General features: G+C 37.5%; 1 protein-coding gene across 4 annotated transcripts in view; it reads left to right on the forward strand.

The window, feature by feature from the left end:
• ANKRD28 (ankyrin repeat domain 28) overlaps nucleotides 1-24379 on the forward strand; it is a 128629-nt gene that overhangs the window by 35143 nt on the left and 69107 nt on the right. Inside the window, exons 1-2 of one of the 4 annotated variants that reach the window (XM_069772347.1) lie at nucleotides 10661-10681; nucleotides 13333-13416. Coding sequence is in view for 2 of the 4 variants with exons in the window: in XM_069772330.1 (XP_069628431.1) it covers nucleotides 12143-12259; nucleotides 13333-13416 (201 nt within the window). In the remaining 2 variants the exon portion in view is untranslated. Of the gene's footprint in view, nucleotides 1-10660; nucleotides 10682-10715; nucleotides 12260-13332; nucleotides 13417-24379 lie in introns of those variants that run through there. The other 3 variants (XR_011322402.1, XM_069772330.1, XM_069772337.1) reach the window with 3 other exon arrangements.

Here is a 24379-nt window from a genome sequence, read left to right on the forward strand (position 1 = left end):
ATTGGAAAGAATTTCATGACTGATACATTTGTTTGTAATAGTGTCCAAGTTTGGAAAAGTTCAGGTGTCAAGAAGGCTGGTTTGAGATATTTTAAGGAAAATACAAGGAATAAAGTAGTTCTCATATATTGTTGATGAAGGGAGCTCAGCTTATGGGTGCAGTTTTGCAAAGCAGTTGCATCCCTTTCTGTCACAGTGAGCAGTTTGAATGCTCCCCCTGCTTCTGTCAGCTGTCAGCCCATGATGAGCTGGCTCAAATAATTCACCAGCAAAAAAAAAGTGAATAGGGGCAGTTTGATTACACAGGTGCCTGTGCTGGCTCAGGAAGGGGATGTGAATGTACAAGGATCATGTGGGGAAGGGAGGAGTGAAGAGTCTCTCTGGTGGCCCACAGTTAAAATCAGACTCATCCACTTCCTCAGATGTCACTTTAAAAAAAAAACCAACAAATGCCCAAACAAACAAAAAAACCAACCAAACAAATTTCTAGGCTGGTAAAACTTTAATAGTGTTCTAAATTAATACTTTGTTATATTTTGTGAAATTTAATTTGGTAATGGACTGCTCAGCTTTTTAAGGAAAGTGCTTTTTAATCTTCTAAATAACAGAATTGAAAAATTGATAGCAAAAGTAACTTTGAAGAATAAATGTTGCTTACATGCTCTTATCCCGAAGGGATGTATAAGAGCCCTCCTGGGAGCTACTTTCCTGTTGGGCATTGAGGCGAGGACTCTTTGCTATGTTTGAAGCAGCTGGGTAAGATTCTTGGCTGTTGCTGTATTTCTCCTTGCTCAGTTTTGGGAAAAGCCATCCATTTTGGCAACTGCAGAAGATTCAGATGAGCTCTCTCATCCCATAGTAGTGCGTGTATGTGTGTGTGAATATGTGGATTTTGTCCAGATATGTTTTCCAGAATGTTTCTAGTTGCCAGAAAGGAGCTCGCTCTTGGACATGAGGGAAGTGTAAGGGGTTCCTAAAAACTTCTAGTAAATTTAGCTTCCCCCAAACAGCAAAGTCTGATACATAGGCAGCTAATGACCCACACTAAAGAGAATCACAATAATTCATATACAGTGATACTGAGTGTTTACATACTAAAGAGAAGTAAAATACGTAAATGTGGTGGTATCCATAGCAACTAGAATTCCTTTTGCTCACTTGCATATAGTATTTTGAGTCCCTGGTGTGTATGGAAACAAAATCCCACATGTGAGCAAGCCAGCTGAACTGTGGCTTCTGTGGTCGCAGTCTATTCATATGTACCCAAAACTGTATTAAAAGTATTGCACTGGTAGGAATGTTATATACATTTTTAGTATTATACTAGTTAAATATTTATCATTTTGTTTCAACTCTTATAACTTCTCTGCAAGAGAGAATCTGATTTAAAAAAATCTTTAAAAGAAAACTTTTAAATCTTTTTTAAAAAATTAATGTATTCAGGATTATTCTCCAAAACTCCATCCTGGAAAGAAAACCCTCACCACCAAACTCTCTGTGCACCCCCCGCAACACCACCACTCATCTCTGGGTGGGACAGGAAGGGGGAGCCTGGGCGGTAGGCAGATTGTACCATCACATGACTAATGAGTAGGAAAATCTGAACAGAAACTTTTAAAGGCAGCAATTTTCCTTCTTCCTTTCTTAAGGTTGAGAATTTTGGAGCTATTTAGTATTTCAGCCTCTTCCTCCCCCCAGTATTACAGACTTCCAAAACTTTCTACTAGCAGAGTTTCAGTGATGACAAAAATGGAGGATAGGTATTTTGAATGAGTAGATTGTTTTGGTCCTTTTCTCATTGACAAAATCAGAGCTATGTTTTGAATGGTAGAAATTGTGTGGTCTTCTGAGAAAATATTTGCTGCTATCACTCCGTCATTCTAAATATAGTGTTTCCTCTTGATAATGCCTCTTAGTTCTTTTATTTATCAGAATGTTATGCTTATAAGTGAATAGCAGACAGACATTCAAAGCTAATTTAACTTCCCTAAGATGGCCAGACTTGGGAAGTGTTAGACAGGAGTCCTCTTCTCCTGTCCTCTTCCTGGTGCCCTTCTGGTAGGGGAAAAGCAGTCTATATTATATAGCTGCTCCTACTTAGGTTTTTTTTTTTTTCCTTCCTTGGTCCAACCCTTGTTACTTCCCCTCATGGCCATTTAATCACTGGAGGCCAATGAGGGCTGTATAGCACTTCTTTGGATGCATTGCCATGCTCTATTCTTAGCTTTTCACAGGCTGTTTGTTATTCCTCACTCTTAATTGGTTATGTCTTGTTGCCCCTGTGACTGGTTTAAAGTTTTGTTGGTACTGGCTGCTGAAATCACACAACTGTGTGAGTCCAAGTAAAAGATAGGCTAAGATAAAACCCCACTAATACAGCTGAAACAAGACAGGTAATGAACGTGCTGTAGCAAAATTTCCAAGCTTATTTTTGCAAATACAGCTAAAATTAAATGTAAATAGGCATAATTATCAGTTGGGAGTTGGTGGACTTTCTGACCTTGGCCTACAGAGATATGATTCACTGAGCTTCTTGGGGTTTGTGTTTTGGTGGGGGGGGGGGGGGGGGAGGGGGCAAAAAAAAAGCCCCAACCCTTCCCCTTTTATTCTTTTTTTGATAGTTGAATGGTTCTGTTGAAAGCGGATCGATCTTGTTTATTTTCTTGAATAGTCAACAGCTTATTTTCTTCAATAGTCTACAGCAATTTGTTACTTTAGAAAAGCAGACGATTCTGGAAGTGTCCTAAGCTGATATGAGTCATCACTGAAGGTTTTAAATAGTTGAATGTGATGTTTGTTTCCTCCCTTCCATGGCTCAAAATGGTATGAATAATTTTTTTAGTGTTTCCCAGATAATAGTCTGAGCGGAAGCGGTGTGCGTTTCTGACTCAAGTTCTTGAATGTTGGTGGAGCACTCCCAACCACTGCTCGTTTTGGCCGTGTGGGAATTCCATGTAAATTTCAGACAAACATATAAAAGCAAACATTTTGTAACGATGGCAACTTACCCACAAGGATTCATGTGGTTGGTGACATAAAACTGTGAAAGCCCCTTACTGACTGGCATAACTGACTTGACTCTCCTGCCTAAATTCTGTAAGTGGTGTGGGATAAAAATTCAGGCATGAGAATAACTTCAAGTTTGTAGAAGGTCCTGTAGAACACTAGGATTTGTGTTATATTTTTATATGGCTACCTGCTGCTATTCTTACCTGCTAAAATGAAAATGTCTTTTATGAACCTGAATTTCTTCTGTAGTTTCACATGCTCATAGTCAAATTTGGGTTTCTTTCTTCTTTCTACGTAACTTGGTGCACGACTCAAAAGCAATATGTGCTCTAGTGTAACTGAAATGGTGCTGAAAAAGGTTAGTTAGCTAATGAATTTTATAGGGGGAAGAGAATGGGAAAAGGAGGAGAATGGCACATCTGTGTTAAAGAACGGTATTGGGAGGAATAACCTTGATGTGACTTGGAAAGGAGTAGCTGATTTGTTTGTCATCCCAAGTTCATCTAACATGCTGCAGTGACAGCTTTTATATGTCATCATTTAGAGTGGAGCTAGTGATAGAATCAGATTGGTCACTTGTCATAGGCAGCAGAGCAACTGTCATTTATGGAAATCTACCTGACTAACATTTGCTTCTTCAGAAGCTCAGCAGTATGGCAATCCAGCAGAGTTTTAATGAGGAAATGATAAACTTTATTCCAGGTTTCTTGGCTCCAGCTAGAATTTCCAAATCTTCAATCTCAACACCAGCACTGTCCAGTGCTGAATCTGGGCATGTTGCATTGTTCTGCCTTTCCTTTACGGGGGTTTCCAGCCTTCAGCAAAAGAACGAAAGTTAAGAAAAAAGGCAAAGTGAGGAAAAAGGTTATTGTCTTTTAGCCCATACAGGTAAACGAGCCTCAGTGGGGAAGCTGACTGGCCCTACAGATCAATTGTGATGCATTCCTAATCATCTGCTGGAGAAACACCAGTTTGTTAAAAAACAAACCAAAAAAGCATCTGAATCCAGGGAAGTTGGAACTTGTTCTTTTCCCATGTAACATGAAAGATCACATTCAGGTTTTTTGATTAAGCAGCTGGAAGGTGAGAACTGCTTCTTTTCCTTGGGATACAGGTATAGGGAATTGGTTTTGGTGCATCAGAGCAAGAACAAGCTGTTAAGCCTGGTGTGCCATCCTTCAGAAAACCCCAAGGAGATCTACTGATATTCAAGGATACAGCCTCTGAGAGGCCTGTGATCTTGTGCACTATAGCATCTGTCCTTGAAGCCCAGACCATGCACTGTATTTGCAAGCCCTGGAATACCTACTGACGAGGGAAAAGCAAGCCTATTGTATGCTGAAAATAAGACAATGTTATGTTGACCTTTTGTGATGTGGGTTAGGTTTTTTTGTAACAAATGATGAGCTTGATTCTGTTTTCTCTGCAGAAGCAATATTGCAGGAAGAAATTTTCAAAGGGGAAATACATAAAATCAGCACTTCCTGTGCTCATCTTTAGAGCATGACTATAGATCAGTAGAAAAGTAGATCAAAGGAGATGTACTAATTCTTCTAGGTGTATGCATGTGCCCACACGCCAAAAGGGAATTCTCTTAGTTGTGTTACCAGCTGTCCTAGTACAATTTAGTAGGATCATGTTTAAGTTAATGTATAAGAGTGTGTGCACTATTGGTATAAACGCTTCAAAGGCAATGTGATAGATGATACAAAACTAACATTAGGAATTCTGCAGTCATTCATTTGCTTCAGCCAAGCTACCTTTATCTGTTTCTTCTCCTTGGCACGATGTAATAGCATCGCTTCCTGAAGCATCAGGCTGTCAATGCCAGCTGTGGCAGTGGGTTGATGTCTTCCAATGTCTCCGGGTTCTTATTTTTGTTCCACTGTTGTTGCGTTCCTGTCCAGTCTCACCTCCCAGCAACTATCTGGGTAGTGCTAGGAGAGGACAGTTAACATGTGAAAGAGCAAACAGGGGCTGCTGAGACTGAGCCTTTGATTTTTGTTTTGTTTGTTTCCTTCAACTCTGCTTTTAGAGCTGGTGTGCACAGCTGAAATTGCTGCCTTCAGTAATTATTCCTTGAAGGATACTGTGTTTATTATTGTAATTGATGCCATTTTCAGTGCCAGAAAATAAAATTGGCTGTGGAGATGGTCTGAGCTGAAAGGAACTAAGGAGGCCAGAAGTATTCCTGCGATCAGTGGCTTTTCTGCCTTTACTCTGCCAACAGAGGAAAAATACCTGTAACCGATCTGTGGGCCTTCCTTTTCATACTATGAAAACATTTTTTAAAAGCTGTCATACTTGCAAAAAAAACCCTTAAGTGTACAGTTATAATTGTGAGTTTGTGTGGGTTTAACAAATGGTGAAGTGTTTTGCCTGCTTCTTTCTTTGACTGAGCTGATGTTTTGAGGTATCTTCTCCATTTTCCAACAGAATTCATCTTCTGTCACTTACCTTCTCCCAAAAAGAAAAGTTACTTTAAAAGCAACCCATCTCCTGTCCAAAACCCACACCATACTACCTAAAGTAGTTTGTCTAGATCTATTTGTCTCTCTTCATGGATGCAGAATTATCTTGCCTATCCATAACAACTATGTGGATAGATGCATCTTTTTGTGGTCTCTCTTCCCTGAAACAAGAGTTGTTTTGACTTCTGGTTAATTTTATAAGACTGCCAATTCTACCATCAGACTTGTATGATTCTTATTTAGGAAAGCTGTTCGGTGTGATAGCTGCCTGTTGTTTTGGTGAAAAGACAGGAAAGTGGCTGCTGTTAGATACAGCTGATTGATCAGTAGGAGCCCCCAGCCAAAGCACGTACACTTTATTAAAAAAGTACCTTGAGAATCTGAAGTCAGACAGACTGGAGGACTTCTTTTATGTACTGTTTGTTAATGTAAGAGTGGATTGTTGATTTTGATTACAGGGTTGTACACTAAAAGAGCACAAAAAGAAAACTCCTGCCAGTGAAGTTAAATCTGGCCTTAATAAAAAGGGAGGTGTCGTGGGTGACATCCTAGCTAGAAAATCGTGAGGGAAGATGCTGTTCTGTCAGATGTCCACTTTCTTTAAAGAGAAATAGGACTTATATTTGCTTTTCTGGTTTTTAGGAATGTGTGCTCCGTTCTCTCTCTCTTTTTTCCTTTTTTTTTTTTTTTTTTTCTCTGATTGCTAGACTCCATATTTTGGATATTGGAGAGAATTTTTTTAAAAGGTATTGATTTATCTTGTACTATGGTGTAAGGTACTTCAGCCGAGAGTTTCTCTACCAGTGTGTTGTTCAGATGTATAAAATGTGCAAGAAGTATTAAACAGAAAATTGTGGTAGACTTTTAATACTTTTAAGATATTTTATTGCTCTTTGATCAGATGGTATTTCTGAAGTATTTTTAAAAGGTTACAGTTTAAGTATACAAATGAAGTTTCCATCTCAATCACAAACAGATATTTTGCATTATTAATTTTTCTTATGCTGCTCCAATAGAGAAAATTTAGAATGAACACTGGATTATTTTTCTTCTTTCTCATATTTGTATCTCAATTTTTGTTGAGATGACTATTCAGTTGCTGCATTTTATTAATTGCAAAGTCTTAATTCAAAGAAAATACATGACTAGATAAAATAGTTCTGTAGATTAATAGAGGCTGTATGTTTCCATGAGAAAAAGAAATAAGAACTGCCTATGGTATCTGGGAGGTGCAAGCGAAGCTATTTTGCTTGTCCTTGGAACTCTCCTTTTTCTGTATCCCAGCTGTGCATATGGTCTGGAATAAACAGAGCAAAACTGGGAAGAAAGGTAGTAATTTCTTGTTGCTTTAGACCGTTCTCTTTCCCGACTCCACCTCATTCCCTCAGGAGTGGGGAGGAAACAAGCAGAGGAGTTCAGATGAGTGACTCACAAGGCTTCTTGAAGTATTGTAGCTTATATTCATGGTGATGCTGAACACTCATCTTTGTCTATATGTGGGCAACACTTCAGTAAATATTCTAGCTCAATTATATAAAAATCTGCTTGTACTGGGACGTGCCTATGTATTTAGAGCTGTAGCTATTACAAGCAATCTTTGTCTTCTGAATAAATGCATAGGTTAGGTCTTTGCCTTGCAGAGCTGATACAGGTTGTTTAAAAAATGATTCATAAGACTGACTTGGTTCTAAATTTTTTTCATTTTTACTGGAAACTGACAGAACAATTTCCTTCCTTTCCTAGATCCTTAATTATACAAAATATTAAATGAAACCAGTTGCATTAATCTCAGCCAAAAAAAGACTGGTAAATGCTGATTGGCGAGAGAGAAATCTCTATTGGGGTAGATTTGTTGATATTGAATGTGCTTTGGTGAGGTTTTCAGTGTCATCAGCAGTGCTAGTACAGTCTTCTGCTTGTCAGTTCCTAGAGAAAAGGGTAGATCTAGAGAAAAGGTTGCTATTTTTAGCTGATTCAGAGTTCATGATTTTTCTGTCTGGTGTAGACATGGCTGTCATCCATATTTTAACCTGCACGTTGCATTCTTGTAATACATTCTCTTTATATGCACCCATGAAGGACTTTTGGAACTTGATTTAGTTAAATGGCAAGTGTAGCTTGAAAATTACAATTTTTTTCATTTGCAAAAAGCTATTGTGTCAACACAAAAGCTTTTTTGCAAAAATGCATATCCTCCCTACTGTCCACTTGAAAATTGTTTTTATTCTCTCTCCTTTGCACTCCTTAAAATTTTAGAATTAAGTATGGAGATTATACTTTGCTAACAATTAGATATTGTGGAAGCTATCAGATAGATCATCCCTTGAGCCCTAGTAGACATAGCTTGCCCCCCCCCCCCCCCCTTTAAGTTAGGCCATTTTTTACTCTTCTTTCCTGCTACTCGTTTAATAAGCTTTCTTATTGGAAATATGTGACATTTGGAGAAGATGGATGCTGATGACCTGCTGTCTTCAGTTATTTTAAGTTTTAGTAAGATAAACTGAAAAGGCTTTTTCGAGAGATGCAATGTTCTTTCTTCATACCTTTGCAAAGATCTGTTGTGATTCCTAATTTAGTTTGGGGAAAGGAGGCCTTAAATTAATCCTCATGAATTTACTCTGCTTTCGTTCTCTGTTACTATTATCTCTTCTCCTGCACTGGAAGTTAATAGTCTAGATCATCTGCTGAAAAACTGAAACCTTAGTTTAGTTTCTTTCAGTAGAATTGTGAACTTCCAGCTTTTGGCTTTCAGAATAGCTATTAGGTAACATTAGAAACTTGTATTTTGCACACCAGAGGATAGCTTGGATGATTTTTTGAAGTTGAAGGAAGAGCTGATGAGAGATGGTGTTTGCATTGAGGTGAAGGCGGTACTTTCAGTTGAAGGGGATGGGGCGTGGGGAGATTTGTTCTTTTAAGTAACCTTCAAGTGCTAGTTCATTGTAAGCAGAAGTTAAATGTTTCTAGAACTGGGTTGTCCTTTGGTTATGGAAGTAATTGCACGCACACATATTCCTAGTGTGAATAGGGTGGGTTTTTTCCTCTGCTTACTTAGATGGTTTAGATTGCTATCAAGATCAATATAATATTGACTCTGTTGTGTTGGTTCTGTTTCTAATGCAAACTGTGATGCACTGGCTTTTAACTCTTTGACCATAGTAATGTCACCATTCAAAAATATGTAATGTTGTGCAAGATATAGTATGTTAACTTTTGGAAATAGTTTATATTAATTTTAATTATATGTAAGATTTCTAGAATAATTACCAGAGTAGATTCCAATATTCTTAACTCTTCTGAATTTTCACAGTTAACTGAGTGTGAAGTCCTATACTTTTTTTAAGGTAACTATTGAAATTCTAGCTGATTTTTTTTGAGTGCGCTTTGGAGCATTAATTGCAAAGGTCAAAAATGGACCACTTTCAGATTATTTGAACTAAACTGGGTATTATCTCTATCTAGCAACATGTCCAGTTGGCAATTCCAAAGAAAGCATATGGAACCCTAGCATTTGCTTACTGTGTAAAGGTACTGACTCTCAAAAAGTGTTCATTTGCACTAAACATACAGGCTTAGCTAGAAAACCATCATCTAACAAGTGTGTGTGTATGTATAGTATGAAACCCAAGTATGCATTTTGTCAGTGTACTTTGCTTGTGAACTTAAAATTGGGGGGGGGGGGGGGGAGGGGTGTTTGGTTGGTGGTTTTTTTTTTAATTTATGTTTAGTTACGCAAGTAAGCTACAGTGTCTTTTCCTTAGGGCATTTTTCACAAACAGCAAAGTATTTTCTAGGTTGTGGTTGCTGTGTTCCTTAGCAGACAGTAGGGCGTTGCAGTAGATGAGCCTTGAGGATGTCCATGTTTTTATTTAAACTGGTTTTGCTGTGGCCAAGAACATGAGTTCTCATATGTATTCATGTGAATCTGTCTTGTTTCTTTTTAATAAATGTTGAAATACTAGAACAAAGCAGCGTAGTGTACAAACCATTGCTTTTTCATAATTAAGACCAAAAGTATGAAATTCCAAAACATCTGGACTCTATGTAATGAACAGAATATATTTATAAAGATGTTTGTTAGTCACATGCTGTAATTGAGAACACTTGGGAAATCTGAAATTTCATGGTGAATCAGAAGCTGGTGCTATATTCTGCCAGGCCAGCAGTCCTGAGCTCAGGGAGCCTTAGGCTAAGGTACTCTTTTGCACTTACAAAAACCTTCACCTGCGTGAAGTGTCAGTAGGTGTGTGTTAAGCAATTTATTACGTTGCAGTGAAGCTGTTGTAGACATTATTTCAAAAGAGAGGTAATGCGAGCTTTTTCTGCTTGTGGCCCCTGAAGGTGGGAATTCAATATGTCTATTAATATCCAAACCATTTAATATACCACTTAAACCTGTCTTTCTCTCTGCCTGGACTCATATGTGAAACCTGAGTGCAAACACTTTATTGAAGAGCTAGAAACTTGTTCACCGTTGACAAATTTTGATCTTACCAGCCACTGAAGGGCAGTAAAAGTGCCTTCATACTGTGCACCAGGAACAAAAACCTTCCCTCTGTTCCTGTAACACTGAAGCTTATCCAGCAACTTTGACAGAAGCCATTTACATAATACACCCACAAGCCAGCACCATTTAGGCAGATTCAGGCTGAAATATTTATTCAGCAAGTTGTAGGGCTTTATATTCTATTTATACTATTATAATATTATTATATTTAAATTATACTTGATGTAATTTTTTCTAAGCTAAGGGTATGTTTGTCTATACTAGTCACAAAAAACATGTGTTTGGTCATTAATAACTGGCTTTTTAATAGTCAACCGATTACTTTAAAGGAGATTTTACTTTCATTTAATTTTCAGAGTATTTATGTGGGGAGTTTCTTGTCTTCAGTGACTTAAGTGAGGACTGTTTTGCTGCTCTGACCAGTGCCATATGAAAGCAGTTAAAATGCTGGAATTGTTTACTGCCTAAATTGTTGTTAGTCAGCAGAGCCAGTACGTCGGATTTCTTTGCGGCTTTTTGTGGAAAATATTAAACAGTCGCCCTTTCTTCAGTTATAGGATTTTTACGTTTTCAGCTGTGTTAGTCACAGAACTGGCATGGACGTAACTGCAAAGACTGCCCCCCCAAAAAAGAAAAAGGCGCTTTTTTTTGGTGCCAGAGGAAGTTGCACTGGGTGCAGTGGCTGGGTTCTCTGGTAAGTGTGACATGTGAGCATTACTAGGCATTTCATCCTGCCAGGCTGCAGTTGCTGCTCGCCGGGCTGCTGCTCAGCGGGAATGCTGCTGTGGCGGTGGTTTGTGCTCTGCTCCTACGGGCTTTTAATGACCGGCTCGGACAGCCAGGCTTTTTTTAAGCTTTGCAAGGCTATCTGCTGATTGTATAATTTAATTTGTCAAGGAAAAAAACCTGATAAGCAGAAGCTCTAGCGGAAGAGGAGATTCAGGTTGGCACAGTGACAGATGTTTGGATAAAGAAGTTGGCTCAGAGATGATGTACGGAGTCTGATTTTTTTTTTTTATTTTTTTTTCTTCTTTTTTTCCTCTCCCCCTCAATCTGAATGAAGACTATCATGGGAACTGCATTCACATGGTGATCAAAGAAACACTTGAGTGATGAACTGCTTTTGCAGAAGAAGTCTAAGGCAGTAATTTGAGCTTTTGTGTGTGGTAGCTAGCTTGTTTTGCTGAAGCATTCTTCCTCAACAGTATTTCTGCCTAACGCGTTCCCTGATGGAGAAGGCGCAGCTACTGCCCGGTGAAGGAAAAATGAACGCTCCACATTGCTTGTGTCCGTGACAGAGTAACGCTGTCTGCGTTGCTGTCGTTTTGGGGAGGCTGGATTCAACTGGCAATATTATTCAAGGAGTTCATTGTCCCTGGGGTCTGACTCATCGCATGTAAATGTACTGCAGCCGTGCTGTACGTTGCAGATATTTTTCTTGCATGGGAAGGAATTACTTTCCTCTAAGCAGGTCCTGAATAACTGCTGGAAATGAGATGCATTTTTCTGGCTGGACTGTTTTTGACATTGAGAAAGGAAGCCGTAGCATGACAGGATGATCAGAAGACGTGTTTATTTTCAGTCACCAGAAAGCCTGCGACGGTTGATTTAAAACCGACCTTGCAGGAGTGGGTATAGCTGCGGCCGTCTCTCTCAGGGCAATTGTTCCTTGTTCCGTCCTCAATAGGACGGTGTCATGTCTCCTGCAACAATGATTTCACTGTGGGGGTAGAAGGACGCTGTGGAAGTTGTGACATTAACAAAGACAAATTTGCTTGTGAAAGGACAGCTGTGTGCGACAGTGAGTGCTGTTCGAATGGAATTGGATCTTGGGATATTTTTATCAGCTGTTCCACAGTTTCATTATCGTGGTTTCGATGCCTAGGGCAATTTTATTTTAAAAAGAACAACTTTTTTTCAGCATTGTCTTGAACATCTCAGGGTGTTTAAATCTGAAAAATGAAGTGTAAGGGGGGATTGGAATGTCCTTTTTTAAATGCTAATATACCAGCGGTAGCACTCACAAGTTTGTGAGGACATGTGAAACAGGTGAAAGTATTTCCTCTATGGTCCCCGTTGCGATATTTGTGGTCTGGTTCCAAAAATACTGTTGCTGGCATTTTTTTGTTTGCTTTTGCTTCCTCAAACGGATCGAATGAGTCGAGTCTGTATTGTTGTTTTGGAGGAGGTGGAAGATGATTCTCCCACATTTATTTCCAAATTACCTCAGGAAAATGTATCTTTACGTCCATCGCCCTCTGGAAATGTGCTGGTAAGGCATGTTGTTTGTTGGCATATTTCCTGCTTATAGTACTGTTGTGAATACAAATAGTAATTTTCCTAAAATTGATATGAATATGTGTGATCTTGAAACAAGACCAGGTGGTAAAAACTGCCTGTACTAAAGAGGGAAAAAGCTGAAACTTAGTTGTAGAATTAATATTTGCAAGGGCCCATTCTTTTTCATGTAACTTTATTTATGGTGCAGCAATAACAGATCTCAACTCTTGTGTAATAGCAGAGGATTTTTAGAGGGCTTGGTAAACTGTATTTGAAGTAAATGGTTTTTCCCCGCTCCACTCCATGCAGTACCACTTTAGAAACCGATGTAATCATTTTATTGCAATAATATGCTGTGTTTATTTTGAGAACTGATAGAGTATATAGTGTACATCAAGCAAGAGCAATTCTAAGCTAAAATGAAAAATAGCGTAAGTCATAATGTTGATGTAACTATTAGATTCAAGTTACCCCATTCTGGAAACGATCAACACTAGGGACTGTGCTTTTATTGCTTTAAATTATTTTATTTTGTCAAGTGACTGACTGAAATCTTGCTAGCATACCTCAGCAGCTTTTCTTACTAAGAAATCCTGCTATATTTAGTAGATGGGTGTGAGTGTGAATTTGTTACCATACTTATCTGATGCACTTTGCTTTCCCACTCTATCTATACAGGTGAAAAACTTCTAGTAACTTTAGTCACTTGCTAATGTAAAAGGGGTTTGCTTATATCGTATAGAATTTGCAGTACGTAACAACAGCCCTAATTTTATTATGAGGAGTTATCTTTTCAGCTGTTTCAAGCTAGTCTTCTGGGCCTTGGTTAGGTTTTTCTATTTTTATTTTTATTCCATGAACTTAGAGTATGTGCGTGTGTTTGAGGTTTTTAAAACTTAGAATTTCTTCAATTCTAAATACTGTTGCTGGTTTCTTTGTTACACTGCCTGGGATGTTTTATTTTGTCATCATCTTGTGTTTGTGTTATGTATCAAAAAACCATATGTGTATCACTAAAAGCTAAACTGGGATTATATTCTAAGATGTGTTTTTTCTTCATTTCAGCCACCATTGGTTCAAGCTATATTTAATGGAGATCCTGATGAAGTTCGAGCACTGATATTTAAGAAAGAAGATGTTAATTTTCAGGTAAAACCAAACATCATTAGCTTTGAATACATTTTAATTTTGTTTTGATTCAGCTTTCTGCTATACTAATCACTTTAAAACTTTGTTAATTCATGAGCTGTAAATTTTATTGCTTTTATGTAATAGGCAAAGTAAAGCCTATACATACACTTTATACTAGGAAGGAGGAGTGTAGCTTTGTAGATTTGTGTTGATAGTAAAGACCTAATTCTATATTCCTTTCAAATGTTAGTTCTGCAGCGCTTGGGTAACTGAAAAGTTTGTTTATGCAGTTGCATAAGACTTTTTAGAAAGTTAGACTGGTTAAACATGATGCTATGTAGACTTTTCATTCTTCTTAAATACAGCCTATAGTATACATTAGGCAATTATAAGAAAATGGTCTGGGGTTTCAGTAGGTAGGTTTAATAGGGGATTTTAAAAAGGGAAACCTAATGATTATATTAATAAGTAAAAATGAGAAATTGTGTGTGTATGCCCTACTTGCGGTGCTGCAAACCCAGACAGTGCAGTGTTAAAAATTGTACTGAAATGAAATTGAATTTGTTCCATTGGGTGAAATTCAAGATTTGAACAGCATGCAGTTACTGTATTTACTTTCTATTAAAATTCTAATACGCATGTTTGCCACTATGCAAGATAATATAGCATAAACTCTTTACATGGATTAGAAATTGCTTTGATTATTAAAGCAGACTGATGTAAACCATTTAGGGCTTAACGCTGTGGGAATGTATATAGCTGTTTCTGCTCCAAATGCATCAAAACAACAGTGATGCTAAAAAGCAAAGGCTAACATCTAGATGCTACATAGTTGCCAGTGTAAGGCTATCGTAATTGTTTACACTTTCTTCTTCAGACATGTAAACCAAAAGCAAGTATTTAGTTTGGTATGTGTATTTTGACATTTAAAAGCATTCTGTGGAATTTATATCTGATCAATGCTAGCTGAAGTATAAGGGAGCCCTCCCATTGTCTTGAAGAGCTTGAGCAGGACCCTGTATAAGTAGACTTACTGTCGAATCTAAAGTTTTATTTCATAAGGTTGGACTTTTCCTCTCTTTTTCAGTAGTTTTGCATGTTCTTAAGTAAGATTGTATGATGGATTATATAATATCAAAAGATTTAGTCTTCTGTTTCGTTATGAGAGCATGAGCTGTATATCTTTCCAGTCTCTTCATATGAACACCGGTCTCGCTGCGATTTTTATTTTTAAAAGCTGATTAGGCTCTATTCTTTCATTTATATTCCTCCATGTGTAAGGTCAGCATTCATAGCTATAGTGCCTGTAAACAAAATTAGGTTAGTATCTTTCAGCTTTTTTGATTGTCTCTTACAAAATCCTATGCTAGATGTCAGTATATATGTGGTAGTGGTTTGGTTTTGGTTTTTGTTCTGTCTCAAGTTTTGTCAAACAGTTGCCCATAAATACAAAGTCAGCAGTTGTGCTGTAATTGATGTCTTTTGAAGAGGGTTACCTTAGACTGCCAGGTAGTTACAGTGGAGATACTGTAGGTACAGTATTCAAAATATGAGGGTTTTTTATTTTTTACATCTTAATTTTTATATTCCTTTCTGTGTATATATCTCACTTTAACCAAACATGTGTGCATCTTAGGCTAGTAACACCCAAGGTGTATTTAGAATCCATCCAGAACAAATATGCTATTTTTTTCACAGCCACCTTCTTCAGCCTGGGCAGGTGCTTATCATGCATGACCACTCCTTCCTGTCATGGCAGTCCTAGTCCTACTACAGTATTAAATATTACATTCACATATATCTCTTAAAACACTGTTGGGAGTAAATGAGCGTATAAATTCTCCCATTGTTTGATAGAAATGAAGTAAACTGGATTTTAGTGGATAATAACTGGAAAATAGTGGATTTTTCTTTGTGTGTGTGTTTTGTTCTTTTCCTTGGGTTTTTGTTTGCTGTATGTACTTGGCTGGAGATAAGATATCCTTACATAGTCTAGATCCAAAGTTGTCACCTTAGTTATGTGTTATAAATTGGTATGGACTGAATGAGGAGAAAAGAGCAGAAAATGAAGTGGTTATGTGTATTTCCTAATAAAGAGAAGGATCGTGATAAACTGTTTTGATTGTTGTGGATTGTATTAGACCAGTGTATATGTTAGATTTTTTTTCCACTTTGCTATCCAAGTGCTTCAGTACAGTTGTTTGAATTCCAGAGTCATTCCCTCCAATGCCTCTGCAGAGTCTTTTCCCTCTCTCAAGAGCAACTAATTATTTTGCAGTTTGTATTCTAATAGTTCATATTCCTTCCTTCCTCCCTTCCCCTGAGCATGGGTTGGACTCTGTAACTGAAGATCTAGCAGGGTTCTGCAAATTAATTTTGCCCAGAAGTGAACTGAAGATAGCGCTGTTGTAGGTCTTTGTTGTGACAGTGACATTAATCTAGGAAAGTTGTTAGTGTTTTGATGAAATGTGGGTGTAGTTTTTGTTTTTTCCTTCTGTTACCATCCAGCTTCATTTACCTTTTTACTTTCAGGGTATGTTATCTTAAACATTAATTGCAGTTGGCTTAAAACTCTTTCAAAGCTAAGTGAGTTGAGTCTTTTTATTTGGCCTTCCAAAGCTAGGCTGTGATAACTGTTTGGTATTATGGTAATAGCTAAAGATTGCACCCGGGTTGAGCTGTATTAGAGCATTACTCCTAAAACAGATGATGTCTTCTACCATAGTGTTATATTTAGAAAGATTCTGAGATGGGTGGCCTTCCATGAATTGCTGTGTGTGACTGTAAAATGATGTACTGATAGCAAACAGGCTTTTTCAGGAAGAAGATTGTTCCTGCCACACCAGCCTTCTTGAGTCACAGGCTCAGTCTACATTTAGAAAGTATGTATTGTATTCCACTCTGCAGTTGTAATCTTTTGTGAAGAAAGAACAAATCAAGTGTGTCCCTAGCTGCTTAAGGTGTTGTTCAAAAAGACTACCTTCTCTGCAAGTTGGAAGTGTGCAGCTATTTTATAGACAAAAATGATTTATAGGAACTTTGATCAAATGTATTGTTTGGAAGGTGAACTCTCTTGAGGCTCCAATTAATGAAAAAAAAACAGGGAGGAAGGAGTTGCTTCTCCCTCCCCTTCGCCAAGGAAGCTTGAGAAACTGTAGCTGTTTGTTTCATGAATCAGGCTTAAATCACACACGTCACATACGTCAAGCCCGATATGGTTTCTGTTACACACATGGCTCTTGCTGTGCTCTGTGTGTGTATATATGTATATATATGTTTAAAAAAAAAAAAATATTATTTCTTGGTTCCATCCTGAGCTTTTGAGACTTGGCAGTAAGGAAAATCTTGTGTGATAACTGACATATTTAATATCTCTTTATTAGTTAATGGGGATCCTCAGCATTTCCTGCTCTTGCTGATGACAGTATGGCTGGTTTGAATTTTATGTACTTTTCAGCAGTTAGCTAAAACTAACTAAATGATTTCAGCATTGCCTTTTATAAATCAGGATTTGTTTGTTTAAGATTTGGAGGCCTATTACTGTTGCAAACTGTGCCATTTCTGTTTGTAACCAAAACTGTTATGATGTATGTTTGGTTTAAAAGATCATGAAAATGGAGTATTTCATCTCAGCTATTTGTTAAGAATAAATTCTGTGGCAGGAATACCAGATCACTGTCAAAAATGATTTAAAGGTTGCAGATCTGGCTATGGAAATGACCATTCAAAGTCGGAACAATTTTTCCTCCTCCTAGACCTATTAGGATAATATTTCTTGCCATGAAAAGTGATACTTCAGGTAACCCGAGATGCAGTTTTTGTAACCTTATTGCACTTGATCTTAGCAGGGGGGATAAACATCTGATCCTCTCTTGAACTGGTGTCAGTGTGCCCCTTGCTCTTCTCATGCTAAAGCCAAACAAGCACTCTTTTTGGAGGAATCCCAAAATCACACAGATCTCTCCCGATGTTCAAAAGTGCTCACTGCACATATTGACATGCGATAAGTGACTTAAACATGAAACACCTGTATCTTACTGCTCATTGTGCTTTGTGAGATTAAAATAGATTTAAACTATGAAACCTATTTTAAAGCTGCTTTATGTGTGAGTTGGTGGGGTTTTTTCCAACATAAAATGTGACATGGGCAAATGAAATTCCACATACCGTACCAACGACTGTAGGGATCAGGGTTATCTGTAAGATTTCTATCTGGACTATTGGCCATCCAGCACAGCTCTTAATTTAGTGGCTTTTTTCCTATAGTAAGTAACGAAAAATAAAATAAAATAAAAGCTCACCTATGTTACTATTTTGGGAAGAAAGAAAAAAAAAAAAAGAAAACAAAACCACAGAACCAATCTTGTCTGCCCTCCCTACCCCCCACCTGTATTAGATAGCAATGAAGTGTTGCCCATAAATCCCAAGCTTTGTTCCTGGCACTGGCAAGGTGTATGATCCAGTAGCACCAAAGTGCCAGGTACAAATAGGAGGACTAAGTCTATGTATGTGACTTGGTTATTTTGAGCAATAGGGTTGCTGTGTGGATGACTGTTGCAGTAGAGATGTAGGCTCCCTTCCCAGGCCTGCCAAGTGTGGGTTTGCATAACTTCTTGTTTGTGTTATTTGCATTGTAGGAAAATGTTGCTGGATGTCATTCTAGGGTAAGATATGACTTCTTACTTGATTACCTGTTAAATTTTTTAATTCATTGTACTCTGCAGGTCATTGCATAGACTGAACGAGGAAGAAAACTGGTTTGTTAGTCTAGTGACAAGTCTAGGACTTCTCATACAGCATTGGGTCTGGTGGGTACCAGGAGAATTAGATTATTGAGGGTCTCAAATATCTTAATTTAGAAATTAATAATGAAAACTGAAGTACAGCTTAAAAACCAAGAAGGATTCTTTGTGATGCTCGTATTGGTCAGCAAAGTCCTAAAAGAGGTTAAATAGAATAAATAGATAATGAATGTATGGTCTGCTGGCTTTCATCTTTATACTTAACCTTGTGGGTTGAACTGTGGGGTAACTGGTTTGTTGTTTTTTTTTTTTCCTGCAGACTTGAGAGTACAGTGTAGAACAGGAAAGCCTGAACTACTTGGCTGAAATATGGAACAATCTACAAAATTTAGTAGAGTTCAACGTTCTGATCATATTCAGCAATTATGTTGAAATATCTCTCAATGTAAAGAAACTTACATACGTAAATATGGCCTTGCTTAAAAACAAATAAAAAAGCCATAATGTGTAATGAGGGGAAAAAAAATCTTTCGGAATTTTTTTACCATTATGTTCATTATCTCTCTGTAGCCATTTATTTTACCAATGACTAATGTGGGGTTTTTTGTTTGTTTTTGATAAAGTGTGTGTGCATACAACTACAAGTGTAAATTCACTTTAGTCTGACATACCTATACCTCTAAAAACCTCTTTCTACATTAATTGCTATGCATAATTTGAGTTATGCTTTTTGTTACCAGTACCTTTTGTAACTTAAGAGTCACATTAGCGTAAGACTTTGCTGGTTGGGACAACTGGAAGAAGTTGCTCAGAGCAGGTTAATATGTGATGCTTTTCAGATAGTGGTGGTTCATCTGCAATACCATGTTTCGGTGCTTTTGCAGGGGATTCAGGGGGGCTGTTTTTTAACAGGGAGTGGAAATAGTTTTGCAAACAGTGGGGAAAACTTTGACAGTTTTGCACAGAGATTTGCATGGGCTAGATAAAAGCAATGGGAAGGCAGGCGTGTCCAAATCGTACTCCCTTCCCCTTCAGGAACACCATGACTGTTGATTAGAAAAGTGTTATGATGTCTCATAATGGTTTGTGATTTGCTGCACCCCGAGTATGCTTTCAGGGAAATAATTTTCCAGGCCAATTAATCTATAACACCTCTTGTTACTAGATAAAGCTTCTGGCAATCAGAGCAAAGCTACCCTGTGGCTTTTGTATGTAAACTAGTGAGGTTAAATAGTAGTTAAAAGCTAGGATAATGTAGCAAAGGCTAAGCAGGAATTGTGTACAGTTTCTAGCTCTTCAAGCTGTGTTACTGAAGAGGTGAGAGATTATGGGTTTACTAACTAGTCTGTCCCAGGCATGCATCAGGCCCACTGTTGCTAACTGTTTTGTCAGGTTTCTCCAGGCAAATCCTGTAGACTGTTTGCATGAGGGACTTTTTTTGTTGGCAACTGGACTTGGCAACAAAAACTTGCAGTAACGTATTTGGTACTGTGGAGCAGCATCTTATTGTATTCCCTGGCAGGACAGACTGTGCAGGCAGCACTCCTAACTTCTGGTTTGCTGATTTGAATGTGAGGGAGGAATTAAAAAGGCAGCCAGAAAATAGTAAAATATTCTAAAGAGCACAATTTATTTTAGTTCCTATCTTAATAGGTCAGGGTATGAACTTTTGCTTTCTTAGTTGTGGTCATTGCCAGAGAGTTTCAATCTGGCATACATTTTTCTTTTTTAAAAGTATCAGTCAATTTTTTTTAATTGGGTCTTTTGCTAATTTCCAATTGCAGACAAGCATTTGATGAAGAGACACTGTAATTATTGTAACTTGAACTATCTGGGCTGTAGTGCATAATTTGGACCTACTAAAAACAATCTTAAATTTAAGACTTTCTCTCCAAAAATAATGTAATGTCTCGAGTCTCTAATAATAGCAAAGAAATATTTAGTGAAAAATGGTGCCTTTGATGTATTAATAAAGTACATGAAAATATTTGCATGTTTTCCACTATTGAGAACACTGTTTTTTTTTCTCAGGGAGATTTAGAATCAGGACAAATTTTAGTTTCCCGTCTTTTATAATATGCTAGTTATAGCTAGTGTGATTCTTAAGACTTATAGCTTCAGGTTTTATCAATCCAATCCAGAGGAAAAATGGCTTATTAATTTTTCCAAATTAATAATTGCTTATTAATTTAAAACTGCTTATTAATTTTCCAAATTATTTATATAAAATTCTGTTCAACTTTGGAGTTTTGTTTTTGTTGGTTTTTTTTCCACTAGAAAGGTTTCTTCTTGGTGAAACATTATTTGTAATCTATTTTTATTTCCAGTTTAGAGTGTAGCAGATTTGGAGGATAAAATTACAGGTATTTGTGAGTTTGAAAGACTTTTCAATGTGATGAGAACATAGGATGAGTTTGGTACTCATTATTTTAATTCAGTTTCATCCTTTGGATTAATAAGCAGAGTGACTTGCTGTGAGTTTTCCTGCAGAGAAGAACTGTATATTGAAAAGACACATATGTACATGTGTGTGCCTATATAGATACACAAGTTTATATCTAAATGTGTCTATATAAAGTATTTAAAAATATATGGTAGCTTATCTAATGCTAATGACAGTAAGCATATAATGAATCGACAGTGAGAACAGTCCTTTGAAATAACTGTAGGAGATTGAAGAGGAAATAAAATGTTCCTGTATAAACAAATATTAATAATGAGAATCCCTCCAGTAAAAAAACCAACGCTGAGAAGCACAGGGCTTGACTCAGTGCAGCAGCTCCTGCCTGGCAGCCTCTGCCTGGAACCCAGCTTCAGGCGCTGGAGCAGAGAGTCTGAGAAATCTTGTATTGGGCAAATGGGGGGTAGAGAGCAGGTGAAGTCAGAATGGGCATAAATCACAAAACAAGGTGAGTGTGCCTTCAGATGCTTCCCCTGCTAATTGTTCATTGAGGGATTTTTGTTACCCATCAAAATAACAATAACGATACCTATGTCTTACTTAGATCTCTAAGAAGAATTGAGAGGGCTTTTGTAATTAGATAGAGGCATTTAAAATAGTTATTGGGTTTATTTAATTTGGTATCTTTTCATTTTGCATGAGGTATATGTAATTATTTTTCGTACGTATGGAAGAGAAGAAAATAGTATGTAATCTCAAAGACTGACAGCACTCATCTGTATCCTGTTTGCCCACAGACTTCTAATAAAATACAGCTGTAGAATGAGAGCAAGATGTTTCTCTTTCCTTAAACTTTTGCTTGGACCTTTGTCCAATGTGCATTTCAATGTACTGTATTGCTTTCTGCTTCTGGATAGTGTCTATTAAACGTCCTTAATGTTTCCACCACAAACAGGACCCCCCCGTTTCCTGTGTGACTAGCCTCGTGAAATGATGAGTCATGAGACTCTCCTGCTTTACGAAGTGTTAGCTTCATCGAAATTTCTTTACATCTGAAGAATAGCAGGAAAATTCTGTGAGGAATCCTAGTTTTGGGGAGCGTGTTTGTGGTCCTGTGCAGACAGGAGCAGGTTGCGCCTGCTCAGAACTTGCAGCCATGCATCAGTTTTAATGTGGTGCTGAAGTATCTTGCATGCAAGAATGTCTAGGAGATGTTTTTTAGAAGGGCATTATGTGAATAGAACAGGCAAAGGTGTGTGGTGTTTTATTAACAAGACACAAAGTTAGCTTGTAAAACATCTTGCCACTAAACATGCTCAAGTTTTAATGAGGTGTTTTTAAGGGAGTAGATAGAGTTCAGCACTAACATACGGGAACATCCAGGGGTTATTTTGCTAAAGAATTAAGTCAGTTCTTAAAAATGTGAATATTCATGTTATGTGTTTGAAGGGATAAGAAGAAATTTTGCTGCAGGGAATGTAGGGAAGTTTTTCCTATAGGAAAGCTTCCACTTCTAAAGGATCTGATATTGAGGCTGTTTGATCCATGGATCTGAAGCCTGACTGATTCCAGAAACTGAGAACTTCGGAGACCTAAGTCTTCCAAGTGTTGTGGAAACTTGCTGCAAGTTGTATAGTGTAAAGAGCATCCACCAGCTACTCAAAGAAGATTTAAATTCATAATATAGCAGTTATTTACTGTTATTTAACTTTAAAGTTGCGGATTTCCTGTTCATTAGTGTGGAAAGTTTCTCAAGCATGTCATCTGTAATGAATAACCAGATATCTTACTTCCTTTTAAGTGGTTTAGAGTGAATCATGTTTTCCCGCCTCAATATAAAGTGTGTCCAAATTGTGTTGAGTTCCTTTTCTGGTGTAGAAACAGATTCAGAATGTTTTAAATACAAATCTGTATAATTAAGCATTTTTCTTCAGAATTGAAACTCTTAATGAAAGAACCTTGCCAGTCCAAAGAGGAGTAATTCCTTGCTTCATGTTGATAACACTGTATTTAGCCTGTGCAAGTGAGAGTTTCAGATGTATTGAGTTATCACTCTTACTGGAGTGATACAAACAAACGGTCAACAGAGTTATGGGATAATCTGACCAACATCAGCAAATTGCTGCTCTGTACAGTGGATTCTGTGGACAGTAGCTCTCAAAAAGTTACCATTGCAAAGGGTAGGACTCTCTGAAAAGAAGAATATGTTTACATGGCATGGTGCTGCCTTATACAGGTAGTGAGAAACGTTCTTTAGAGACTTAATATGAATTAATATTAGTGTGATGTGCTACTCAGACTAATATATCCTCTTTCTTATCAGGTCTAGTAAGCTCGCCTAGTACTATACTAATATGGTTATCTTGTTTGCTAAACTGGGCAAACAAGCTTGGATGTCTGCGTGGCAGCGTCTTTACTGTATTGGCTGTACACTGAATTTGTTTTACAGTAATTGGGGATTTGACAGACAGGTTTTGTTTTGGTCATTGTTATTTCTTTAACATTGAAAAATTGGCATTGATGTGGAGAACCATGAATAATTAGATCAAATTTAAATGTGTTGCAAGAATTTTGTGTTTGAGTCTTCAGTGTGATTCTTAGTGATAATAATTTTGTAGATCGTGCCTGATTTGGCTTATTACTTTTAGTGATTATTACTTAAGATTGTAACCTTCAAAGGATAATTGGAGTTCTGCATTTCCTGCTGCTTTTACAAAACAAGCTAGAGGCAAAGTCTTGAATAGTTAGAGCTTACTGGGGTTACTTCTGGCAGTTGCTGTGCCTGTCACGCAAAGGATTGGTATTTGAGAACAGAACATCCCCAGTGAAAGAACAGAAAGAAGAAAAAAACTCAGTAGACTTAATGTGCATTAACTTCCAACATTGACACAGTCCTTAAAGAATGAATTGCTGGTAATAGCAAGATAGGATTTGAAATTACTGATTATTTGCAGTAACTTTCTGGGTGAAAACTCTATGCATATGCAACATACCTTTGAACGAGACAATTTTCTCCACTTTGCAAGTGGTTAAAGCTGTCTTACATATCTGCTGTGGAGTATCTATGCACTATCAGTAAACATAATTTCCTTCATTCAGTTTGGCCCTTGTACACAGGCTCTATGCATGGTAGATACAGCTTTTAAGCTCCTTAAATCTACTCTAATGAAGGATGACTGTGTATCAAAAACTGGGAAAAGAAAGTGTTTCTCATTTGTTTGCTACATGTTGTATGGAGGGCTATCCCATAAATGCCCAAAGAGGAGGGCTCTCGTTGACTGTTGGTAGGTGGCTGTAGGCCCTGGAAAGGCTCTTACTGGTGTCAGGTCTGAGGACAATGAACTGGAAGTTCGTTGCAATGAGGGATCTCTGAGTCCTTCCTGAAGAGGATGCCCGAAAAGTTCAGACACAATGTCTGTCTGGAATATGAAGTTTGAGGGGAATTTTCTCAGGCCCATGATACGAGCCTGTACACTTCCATCTCCAAAACCAGTGGAATTCTGTTCTCTTTTCAGTCTTTGTTAAAGTCCTACTTTATTATCATCCTTCCTGTTCATTAATTTCATTTCAGTTTTTATTTGCATGAAATACTAGTTATATACATATGTATATATGTAGTTATGGTAACTTATAAATAAATTACATGATGCTGGCTTATTGTCTCAAAGGAACGCAAACATCTTGCTTTAGTTGCTGCTAGCTCTTCCTATAATGACAGTTATCTTCTAAGCTTATCCCCTATCCACTTAGCCTAAGGAGTAGTGCAAATAAAATACTTTGATCCTATGGTTACCAGCACTTCTGGAGAAGTTTTGATCCTTGCTAGCAGAGGCTTTCT

This window comes from Haliaeetus albicilla, chromosome 2 (assembly GCF_947461875.1).
Source record: "Haliaeetus albicilla chromosome 2, bHalAlb1.1, whole genome shotgun sequence".
In the NCBI taxonomy this organism is placed as follows: domain Eukaryota; kingdom Metazoa; phylum Chordata; class Aves; order Accipitriformes; family Accipitridae; genus Haliaeetus; species Haliaeetus albicilla.